This window comes from Vigna umbellata, chromosome 11, assembly GCF_029865625.1.
Source record: "Vigna umbellata cultivar VRB3 chromosome 11, Vumbellata_1.0, whole genome shotgun sequence".
Classification (NCBI taxonomy): Eukaryota; Viridiplantae; Streptophyta; class Magnoliopsida; order Fabales; family Fabaceae; genus Vigna; species Vigna umbellata.
Window position 1 is genome coordinate 10,661,438 of NC_142175.1, and position 12,330 is coordinate 10,673,767.

At 30.7% G+C, this 12,330-nt stretch overlaps 1 protein-coding gene across 1 annotated transcript; it reads left to right on the forward strand.

Moving 5' to 3' along the window:
• The first annotated feature begins 1,068 nt into the window (after positions 1–1,068).
• Positions 1,069–9,811, forward strand: LOC124822740 (uncharacterized). Its single transcript, XM_088101224.1, has 10 exons — positions 1,069–1,132; positions 5,269–5,594; positions 7,686–8,089; positions 8,177–8,258; positions 8,337–8,426; positions 8,513–8,638; positions 8,725–8,853; positions 8,935–9,038; positions 9,154–9,244; positions 9,325–9,811. Exons 1-10 carry the CDS (start codon positions 1,069–1,071, stop codon positions 9,457–9,459), a joined length of 1,551 nt encoding a protein of 516 aa, XP_087957350.1. The 3' UTR covers positions 9,460–9,811.
• The last annotated feature ends 2,519 nt before the right edge of the window (positions 9,812–12,330 follow it).

Consider the following 12,330-nt stretch of genomic DNA (forward strand, 5'->3'; position numbering starts at 1 on the left):
ATTCCCTTGTAAAGTCAATTGCAATGCATCATAATCCGCAAATATGAGATCCTATGGTTTTTAACCAATTGGCCCCCAAAATCAAATCAGTGATTGAAATTGGTAACAAAGATACAGGTAATTAAAATTTAGCCCCTTGGACGTGAATATTGAGAGCTTTAATCAATCCTTCAGCTTTCATATAACTTCCATCTCCCACCATGACTTTGAACAAAGGAGCTGTTTCTATGGCCAACTTAAGAAACTTAGCAATCCTTGGCTGCAAAAAATTATCTAAGCTACCTCCATCTTCTAATATTGTGACTGACAAAGTATTAATATGAGCAACAAAACGAATGATGTCAACTCCTAAGCCTCCTTTCATAGCATTTAAAGACAGATGATGAGTATTTTCTGATCCATCTTCATTATTTGTATGAGTGACAGATTGAAGATTTTCAGTATCATTATCATGTTCAAAATCCTCCTCTTCAGCTTGTAACATTAACAATTGTCTATTAGCACATTTATGATTAAAAGTAAATTTCTCATTACAGAAATAACATAAGTCTTTTTCTCTCCTCAATTGCATCTTCGCAGATGTAATTTTTTTGACATTGGAATTTCGGATTGGTGGACTGGTAAGTGTGTGAAGTAATGAAGGTAATGGTTATTTCACTGTATTATTTGTTGTAGTAAGATTGGAACTGGTAGATGATAGTGGAGAATATCTATGAGTATAGGTGGTAGAACATTTGTGCACAAGAGGAACATACTTTTCTTCATACAATTTGGCCAAAGACACTACTCTAAGAAGATTAGTAGGACATTGAACCACCACATCCCTTCTAATATCACGATTTAAACCGCTTAAAAAATAGTTTAACACTGCTCCATCAATGAGACCCTCAGATCTATTAGCTAGTGCCATGAATTTCAGGTAGTACTTCGAAATTGTTCTTGACTGATACAATTTGAACAATTTTGATGTGGGCGAATCGAAAAGAGATGGTCCGAAATGGATCTCCAAAGCTCTCGTCAAATCTGACCATGTTCGAACTATCGTCATATTGTGTAACATTTGAAACCATGGAATCACATCCTTCTCAAAATGAATATAAGCTGTCTCGACTCGCTCTTGATCAAGAGTATGGTGATAATTAAAAAATTGCTCAACTTTGAAAATCCACTCTAACACCAATGTTGTGCCATCAAAGTGAGAAAATCCCAAGGAAATGTTTTGTACCAGCACCACATAAGTAGAAGGAGTCACCAGCAACGACGAACCAGATGAGTTCGAATTATCAATGTGTCGATTGTTGCCATGCGTTAACGAATATAACAATTTTTGCATCTGATCCATGCGGTTGTTGTTTGTTGTTTGAAATTGAATTATCAAATCGCAATTGACTTTATCACAATCTGGTTGTTTCTCGATCCAATTCAAAATGGAAGTGAGCTGGGTTTGCATCTTGCTGATAGAGGGAGATGTGAAAGCTAAACCCAAACCCTTGTGTGTTTTTGATGTTGACAACAACATAAATGTTTCAATAAGTGACTTGTACAACAACATAAATGTTTTAATATGCAAAGCTACGTTTATATGTTTGTTTGAGCTTTAACTATTTGTTCTGCATACTTATTGTGGTTATACATGAGTTTATATTTGTGGCATGCATATTCATGGTTTTGAATGATAAAACTCTTTGCACAATGCATATCTGTATGAATTAATCAATTACAGTATTTATGTAATCAGTTAGATTCATTAGATATAAGAACATGCTTAACTGTGACAAACTGCAAGTTTTAACCGATTACATTATATGTATAATCGATTAAAACTTGTGTCTTTGCTTATACATGTTTGTTGAGTGTAGTGGTGTGTTTTCAAATGAAAAAGTTTTCAAAATTGCTTAAGTGTTATACTTAACCGATTACACGGTTTTCTTAATCGGTTAAATCTCGTGCATAGTGAAAATTGTTTTCATGATAAGTTTTAACTACCATAACGATCATATTTTGAATTGTTTTAACTTACATTAATTATGCAATCGATTACAATATATGCGTAATCTGTTAAATGTGTTTTAATGCAATTCTGGTATAACAGTATTAATTGCTTAACCGATTACATTAATATTGTAATCGATTAAGATGCGTCAGACTTGCGAACACTATATATTGACGCATAGTTCTCTGCATAAAGAACTTTTGAAATTACATTGTTAATATCTAACAAAGTGAGTTGAGATAAGAAATTGTAGGATGCTCATTCTCCAAGAATCAAGAAGCGTTTAGTTTGGAAGATTCAAAGGATTCTTGAAGGAATTGGTGTGTGCTTACGTTTGCTAATCATCATCCACACTCTTAAGTGTTCTGAATCAGATCAGTATTGATTTTGCAATCTGTGGATTGTGGTTTCCCTATTGCCAATGGCCAAGAAGAGAATGTGAGGTTCTGGTTTCTTTGAGAGGTGTCTCAAAGGGTTTCTACAAAAAGAGGATTGTTCTTTCTATGTTGTGTTTTTCTATATTAGATTTGGAGTTGGAGAGGAGATTGCATTGAGAGAGGGTCTCTATAATTCATGCTATATAACTCATCTATATAGTGAAGTGGCTTTCAATCTCAGGTTGATTGAAAGAGACTGGATGTAGGCATTGAGGCTAAACCAATATAAAAATCTTGGTGTTTGTTTTTCTATCCCTTATATCTTTTATTGCATTATAATCTTTATTTGCTTGTGTTTCAAGAAAGGGTTAAAGATTTTTCCAAAGCTTTTGAAAAGAACAATTTTTTTATACAAAACCAATTCACCCCCCTCTTGGTTGGGAATTAAGGCCTATCTTTTTTTACACATCTCTTTCATCCGAGTATTCAGCCATTGACGTCAATGAAAGCACCAATGAAATAGGGGATTTTATTGATAACAATATTCAATCAGTATAATCTGTGAGTGAGTATTACTTACAACATGAACAAGAAGGCAACAAATAAACTATAATAGAAGAATCAAATGCTCTTCAATTATGTATTTTCCTAAGCTATATGGTTCTACCTGAAGAAGAAGAGAAATATGGGTGAATGAGAAGATTTCAGTTTCAGTTTCAGAGAGAATAGAAGGAGATAAGAATTTAAGAGAAAAAGTAGAAAAGTGGTTCATACCAAAGTCATGCTCTTTTTACCGAACAAAGTCCTTTAATAAAACTCTCTCCTTGCATACTCTTACCCTTTTACACGTGTCTCTTCTTAAAGTTTTTTCGTGTGTTCCTTTCTAGTAGTTGCATTTCCTTCGTCATTTTCTTCACTCATTACATACACTTAGTAAAAATACAAAAATACAAATGATAAACTATGTAAAAGTAAACTTTATAAAATTAGAATGGGTATTAAATGCAGAAAATGTAAAGACTAATGATCCAAAAGTACAAAAGATATACCATAAAAGAATGTATAATAAACTTTCTGAAAAATATTAAAGATAGATGATGTAAAAAAATATAAAAAATAAACAATTTAAAAATACAAAAATAGATAATACATAACATGTAAAGAGTAAACACTTTCTAAAAATAAAAGGTAATCTGCGCTTTGAATTTCAACGGGTTACATGTAGACAAAAAAGTACATGATTTAGTTAAAAACTATGCATTGCAATAGTTATTCCAAATAACTTGTGATATTGGAACTTACACTTTACCGATTTCATGTTTGTCAGTCTAATCTTCCCACATTTGGTCAAAGTAATTCAAAGTAAGAGTGGTATAGATTTAATATATATTTTTTTTCAAGAAAGAGTTGTTTGCTACAATTTGCTCCATTCCTAGTTCTATTCTTCTTTTCATCTGGGATGTTAGTTCCTTTAGCTTGTATTTAGCTAGGACTGTAAATATTATATATATATATATATATATATATATATATATATATATATATATAACTCATTATATAATTATACAATCCTATTAAAAAAATATATGATAGTTTTTGAATCTGATATATAATATAAATAAAGACAATAAAAGAAAAAAGACATGTCATAATCTAGTAGATCCAGTAGATTAATAAGTCAACAAAACTTTACTATAAATATTTTGTTAATAAGAATCATTATCCTATAGATAAAAACACGATAATTACTTTTTTGATGAATTCAAATATAAATAATATTTACAAATTATTACAATGCAAGTATAACTATATATATAATCTATGCATCACAAAGAAGGTCCAATAACATTGTACCCGTAATAAAAGCGAAAATTCAATTGTTTTTTCGTCCAACAAGTATACACAATTTTTTTAAAGAAATGCAAAACTTAAACTTTACAAAAATATAAGCTAAAAACTATCCTATGAGAATTGCAAGTTATGTTATTTAAATTTCAATCTTCATTAAACATTATTAACTTTAAATAGATATGTTTTGTTCCTTGATCTTCTCAAAAATCATTTGAATTACAATTACTCCTCTTTAAAAATTCTTTTCTTATAAAAATTTTCTATCAACAAATGTCCTAATTTACTTGAATTAGACCGAATCAAGCTCTTCTTTGTATAAATAATTTTTAAAAAATATTTTTTCTTGTAATGATAATAGGAGAAATATTTTTTTTTCTCTAATACATTGAGTTGCAATAATATACCATTGCAAATCTCATTCAAGAAGTTTTGGGTAAACTGTGAACAACTAATTTGGTCGGATAATAGTATAAAGTTAAGAAATATATATATATATATATATATATATATATATATATATATATATATATATATATATATATATATATATATATAATAATATTAATAATAATAATAATAATAAAATTAACTTGAAAAAGTGAAAAAAAATCGTTTGAAATAAAAATTATTTTCTTTATTTAATTTGAAAATTTAAAAAATACTATTAGATAAAACCTTACATTTTCCTTTGAATTGGATAGAATTAAAAATGAAACAAATATAATAATGTCTAAAAATTAAAAATATTGTTTTAATAAAAATAAGAAAACGTCAACTTACTGTTCTGGGTATGACATCTCTTGTTCTCTCATATGCGAATCAACCCGGTTTAAAAAAGGAAGATCTCCATATCAGCTAAAAGAAGGTTGTTGCAGTACGCTTCAGCTCTGCATTTTCAGTTGGAGGAGACACACCGATTTTTCCATTTTGGTGGAGCAGCATTGTCCGGCATGCGCAACACTGGAAAGAGGGGAGAGAAGAAAACCAGAAGAAGAGAGAAAGAAGAGCGGTTGTGTGGTGTGTCTCGCGAAGTGTAATGTGGTTAAGATCATATTTCTTTGCCATGGAAATCCCAACACAAGAAATCAAACAACCATAGTCACAGTCCACACCTTCTTCAAGCTTTTGTATCTCTGCCACAACACCAATCTCTCTGCGAACCATGGACCAAAGCACATTGGGTGTTATTCCCTTCTCCGGAAGTTGATTGTGAAGTTTTCCCTAGACTCAGCGGTGCCCCTTTTCAACAAACTCAGTTCACGACAGCATTGTTGGGTTTGAGGAAAAGGTTCGTGGTGGTCTGGGCGGTGGGTTCCCTTCTCCTGAGGCCATCTCCGTGCATAGGCAGAGGGTGGTGTTGCGCCGTCGGTTCTGTAAGTGCTTTGATATTGTAATTGCTTTTGTTGGTTGATATATATGTGATCGAAAGTTCTTCCAAATTGGTTACCTTCTCAACATTCTGATTAGAGAAATTAATTTGGGATTGCTTGATTTCGTTTTTGCAAAACTTGTGATGCATTTTTTACTTGTCCCCTGTTGTGGGTTCCTGAGGTGATGATGATATCGTATGTAAAGTCTCCTTCTCTGAATTTGGCGTATTAGTTAGAGTAGAGTAAAGTCTCCTTCTGTCCAGTGTTTGGCATATCAGGTTCTGTGTTTGATGTCTCCCCTTTGAGTCCAATTAGGCTAGGCTACCACTAAGACTGGTTTAGCTGAGTGAAAGGACTGGTTTAGTCGAACCCAAACTATGGTCTCGATTTCCCAGCAAATATTTGCCCCTCCCTTTTGTGTTAGTCAGTTTCGTCCTCAAGCCAATTAGTGAAATTAGAAATAACAAAAAGCATAAAAGCCTAAAAATTGGTGAAAGTGGAAATGAATGGATAACAGAAAACTGAATGGTAATCGAAACTACTAATGGTATGCGCATGATCTAAAAGAAATACACGAATGATTAGAACTGGAATGGGTGAAAAAAAGTGGAAATGGAATTCTATGTAAGTGAATTAGAAAACAATAAAGGAAGTAATGTGTAAAGAACATTCAAGACCTGGCTCATCCTGTTCACGCTTCAATTGCAAAGAGGTCAATCTGATGTCTTTGTTTTGTGAGAAGGAAGGACAACCAATCAGTGGTCCAATTCTCATAAGCATTCGATCCTTAATAAAAAAAACTAAAAAGTAAAATTAAATTTGTAGAATTATAGAAAACAAACCACTTTGTTGAATGAATTCTTCTGTGTAGACAGTTTGTTTCTTTATCGAAGACCTTGCCATGGAGCATAAATGGTGGCCTAAATTAAATGCCGAAAGAAAAATGGTATGAATGAGTACATTGAAGAGAACAACAGAGAATGTAAAAGGGCAATTTTACTGAAACTGTACATTAAAAACTGAACTATTTAAACTGTGTTGTGGTTGACTCCTGTTTATAGAACTTCAAATTATACAATGTCACAGTCCAATGAAATGTGAACAGGCTAAAACAGGTTTCAACTTACAAGATTGCTCCTAACTACAGGTGAACAGTAGTAAACTAAAGCTACCGCAGCTGCAGCTAGTTTAGAATTCTATGCTTTAGCTGACTTGAATGGTCTAACTCCCGTGCTTGTTCAGTTGAAACTTTATTTTCTGCAAAACAAAAGTCAACTAAACGGGTATTAAAATCATAATTTCTACTACAAGGCTAGAACTAATACCACTTTAGCAAAACAACTAATTGTTGAAAATAAAACAAATTTATTCTATAATAAGAATTTGAAAATAGAAACAGTTCTAAAGAGTTGCCATTAGCCTATATATTGAAGATTAAAGCAAGAGTAATCATTGAGAGAATTAATAAAACCGAAGACATAAATAAAGCAAATTGCATGAAAAGAAGAAATATTGTGGCTGGTTTAGTGTATGACTCTCTTTGCTATATTAAAATTTTCCGCAGACTTGTTTTAGTGTAAATTGAGGGATGGTAAATTATTAGAAGATATTGAATGTTTAGGGAAATATGATTGGGGTGGGGTAGTATATAAGTTTTTGGACCACAACCTCACTAGGACTTCACAGTGTTATGTTGAAGGAGTTAATAGTAGCCAAATCCACCTCGTGGGTTTCGCTGTAATATTGCAGATGGGAAGAGTTGAATAGTGAAATTTATGTTTTGCTGTTATAGATATAAGTTTAAAGAACTGACTTACTGTTTTATTTTTTATTATGTTGTGATATTGGACATGTCTCACTTTCTAGTGTTGAGAAGATGAGTTTCCCTTGAATGGTTTGCAATGTGGTAAGACATAGGTAAGAAATTTTGAATTTAATTTGGCTGTAGAGCTTGGTGATTACGTTTGGTGGATTTGTTATAGTTGGTATATTAATTGGTAGGAGTTTTTTTTTTTTTCCTTTTTTTTTTGGAGTGGTTGGTATATCCATAAACATATGTTGTGTGGAAGTTAATTTTTATGAGTTTTGATACAGATTATTCATAATTTGGAGGTAGGTGGTGGAGATAAAGTTCATGTTGTTGTGACGGAAACATTGGAAGCTGCTTCAATGGGTTCTATGTGCGATAATTATGGAGACTTTAACATTGAAGAAATACTAAGTGAGCATCACACTTTGAAGAAAACCAATGCAGAGTTGGAGGGACGAATTGCCAAACTTGAATCAGAAGTAAATTTGTTAAAAGAACTTGTTAGAGGTGGAAGTTGTGTAATTGCAGCAGAACAGGATCCTTCCGTTGAGGTAGAAGGAGTGGAAAAAATAAAATCTTTCAATATAGATGCTATGAGTTGTTCTATGTCTGGTTCGATGTTGAAGAAATTGTACTTGAGATTGTACAATTTTTGTGTTCAAAGATGTTCATTAACTGAGGGAAAGCGGTATGTGGAATTATTTTCTATAGTATAGTTCAGGTAAATTAAGTTAAGGAGGATAAACTTTTCGCTGACAAGTAACAATTTTTTTAGAGTACTGGTGAGTATGTATGATGGGTATTTGGAGCGTAATAATTTGCAGTCACTGAAGTCAAGGAATTGGGTTGATAATATGGTTAGTATTTAAGCAACGATGACTTTGTTGTCATTTAAAGCATTGATGAGTATTAATGTAATTATATTATTTGTATAGGTTGTGTACTTTGCTGCAAAATTCTTCATGGCAAATGAGTTAGAAAAAGGTGTAGGAATTAAGCGTTATATTTTTACACCACGTTTTTCGGTTAGTGAAAGGAGTTTGTTTTTATTGTTGTGTTTGGTTCATTCTATACTATACAAACTAATGTTTGTTGTTTAAATGAATGGTAGGATATTGTTGTGGCCAAGGTTGGATGCTTGGGAACAAAGTCTGTAGGCAAATGGACAATGAAGGAGTTTAGTTGCTTGGCCACGAATAGAAACACTCCAATTAGTTTAATTTGTGGTTGTGATTTGGTAAATATGTATATTAAAGTCTATATTATAATTGTCACTTTTTCTGAAATGGAATTGAAACAAATGATTTTGTTGATGGTGTGTAGGTCTTTGTACCCACCATATTGAATAAACATTGGTATTGCTACGTGCTTCATTTGGAGGATAGAAAAATATTTGTGTTGGACTCCTGTCGTGATACTTCAACCGAACGAGAACGTGTGGACGAGGCAATGGTATTATATAGAACTTGTAGTTATTGGATTGTGACGTGTTTAGGTTTTAGAAACTTTTTATGTGTTATTGTTGTTTTGCAGAAAGAAAAACTTCAAGAACTTTTTCGTTTGTTGTTGCCAACAAGGACAATTGTCGATGCTGATTTTGAACTTATATATGATCCGCTCCCTCAACAAAGAATGATGTTTGTATCCTTAACTTTTGCAGTTTCGACTTTATGATATAACATTGATTTTCATTTTGTAAATTTGTTTCATTAGGTGTTGAAGAACAAATTTGATATTTGACTTTATGAATAGGTGTGATTGTGGTATATATTTGCTCAAGTACATGGAGTTGTGGGATGGAATCAAGAGTTGGGATGGAATGCACATGCCCGACTTTACTGTGGTAAACATAAGCATAATTATCTAAATTGTTAAAATTGGACTGAGTTTATGGATTGTTAATGTTATTTTATTTATGTGCAGGATGAAATTCAACAGTTTCGTAGGGGACTTGTCTGTCAATGGGTCTTGCATCCATTAAATGAACACAAGACAACTACTTTGATGTCAACAAACTTGGTAGAAGATTTGTATTATGATGAACAATTTGCATTATGATGCACTTATGAGTCTGATTAGGGGATTTAGTATGATCGGAGTACGAATAGCATGCTCACAAGAAGAAGAATGTCGTTAGTTGTGTTGTAATTGTGGTTGTCTAACAAAAATAACAAGTCAGAGTATTGTGCGTGTTGTGATGCACAATTTGTAGCAGGGTCAAATGTGGTAATATTCAGCCTTGATTATGATGTTCCAACCTTGTATTAGGTTCATATGTTTGTGTTTGTTGATAACGAGGGTTGTAAGATTTCATCACAAGTTAGACAAATCTTTGTAGTTTTACTTGATGTGGTTTTTGTATTTGTGATTAAGCATTAATGGTATTTATAGAGGTTAGCTGGAGGGACTATTTTTGGGATGTTCCAATCGAAAATGCAAACTATATATCTTATCTAAAGTTGGTTACTTTTGTGGTGTGTGCAAGTTTGATGGTAATTGTTTTAGTGTACTTGTTTGATTTCTAATAATTTCTAATAGGTAAACACAAATCAACTCAATTGCAATTCAAAGGTTTGTTTATATTGTTAATGAAGTTAAAGTGTCTTTCAAGGTTAAAAACTAGAATACATCATAAAAAAAAACTTGTATAATAATTTGACTATGTTTATAACCTTTTTAACTATTTTTTTTAACAAATTTAACCTACTTTTTTGTTCTAGAATTTAAATGAAGAATAAATAAAGTTTTAAAAATTGGAAATCATTGATAACCATTTAAATTATGAAATTCAAATGTTTATAATCAGTGTTAATGAAGTCCTAATGCTTCTCCATGTTCATATGATCATGTAACCAATTCTATAAGCTGTTTAACCACTTGTTTAAAAGGATTTAACTCACTTTTTGTGTTAGGATCTACATAGACAATAATTCAAGTATGTTTCCAAAAAGTCTCAATCATTTGCAACCATTCAAATATAAAGAAATGGAAAGGTCTAAGATTAAATTTTTTTTGGTTGTTAAATAAAAATTAAAATTAGTATCTCTTTGAAACTGACTCAATTTAGTTTCTCAATTTTAGAAATTTGTGGATTTAATCATTTTAACCAAATGTTAAATTTATTTAACGTTTCAAATATGTTTCTTAACTAATGTTGAAATAAAGATGTATTAAACCGAGTAAACAACTCAAATGATATCATGAAACATGTTTAAAATGTAAAATAAATTTAACAAAAATTTGGTTGAAAAAATTAAATTTACATATTTCTAAAGTTGGGGAACTAAATTAAACTAATGTTTTGAAAGAAGACTAATTTCAATATTCAATTAAAGTTAAGGGATTAAAAATATATTTAATCCAAATACTTATAAAAAGAGGTATTAAAGTCCTAAAGTTTTTTCAAAGTCATGTGATCATTTAACCTAATTTTATAATTTGTTTAACCACTTATTTGAACTCATTTAACAAACCTCTCTTTGAGACAACATAAATAAAGAATAATTATATATGTGAGAAAGTGTTCATTGGTAACCATTTAAATATAAAATAAGTGAAAGGTTTATAAAAATTGTTACTGAAGGTCATGTGATCATTTATCCAAATTTATAACCTATTTAACAACTTTGTTTAATTGACTTAACCACTTTTTTTGTGTCAGAGTAAAAATGGAGAATAAATGAAATATATTTTCAAAAACTCTCAATTGGTAACCATTCAAATATTCTAAAATTCAAAGGTTTATAAATATGGTTATTATGACAATATAACCAAGTTTTTTTAAACCTTTTTTGGGATTGGTTGCACCAACATTTTTGTTCCATAATCTAAATGAAAAACAATTCAAGTATGTTTCCACAACGTCTTAGTCATTGGTAAAAGAATTAAATAAAAGAAATTGAAAGGTTTATAAACATCATTGAAGTCTTAACGCTTCCCAAATTCGTGTGATAATTTATCCACGTCTATAACATGTTTAATAATTTTTACAACTCATTTAACCAACTATTTTGACAATGTAAATTGAGAATAATGATATAAATGTGTGAAAATCCAATTTTGTCCGGATAATAATACAACAAACACCAACATGGACCAATCATAGAATGACATGTAGATGGTGTTAAAATGTTGTTAAAAAATGTTGTCAAAGTATCATTATCCAAAATTAAGATAAGATTAACCTGAAGGACAAAAAAAATACTAAAAAAATACAAAAATATTAAATCGAGAAAAATGAAAATTATATCTTTTTGTGATAACAAAGTATTTGCTTTAATTTCACAAAAATTCTTAACCTTTTTTTAAATTGAAATCTTTTCTTTAGAACATCAAATATAAACAAATATTTTTTAGATGTATAATATTAAAAATTATCTTAATAAAGAAAACAAAAAAGTAAAAATACAATGGGTACTATTATTTTGACACCCAACAAATTTTTACACACTTTCATGGTTGTCTTTGCCACGATTATTTGTTGTGCAGTTTGGTTAATTAACATATTTGTATCTTTTTTCAGTATCTTGATACAAGTTTTGCTCGTAGTGCTCTCGTCAAGAAACGGAAGCACTATATGCTCTCTAATGTTATCTGAGTTGTGATTGGAAAAAACTTTTGTGAGGACAATAACTTAGCTGCTGGAGATGTGATAAGATTAGAGGTTGACAAAGAACAGGACAACTTGATCAATGTTGTCGAAGTGTAAAATGTCTTTTAGTTTAGGACTATTATATTTTAACAACTTTTTAATAATAGACTGTATGGTATTATTTTATTGGTTTATATATTTGAAACAGATCAATCACGAGTTATATGTGATTGTAAAGTTATAAAAAGCGTTATTAAACAAATATTTTCCTTTAGTTTAAGTCGGTTGGCATAATGTTTTTTGTTTTCTTGTTTTTTCGTTGGGAGATTTATGATTTT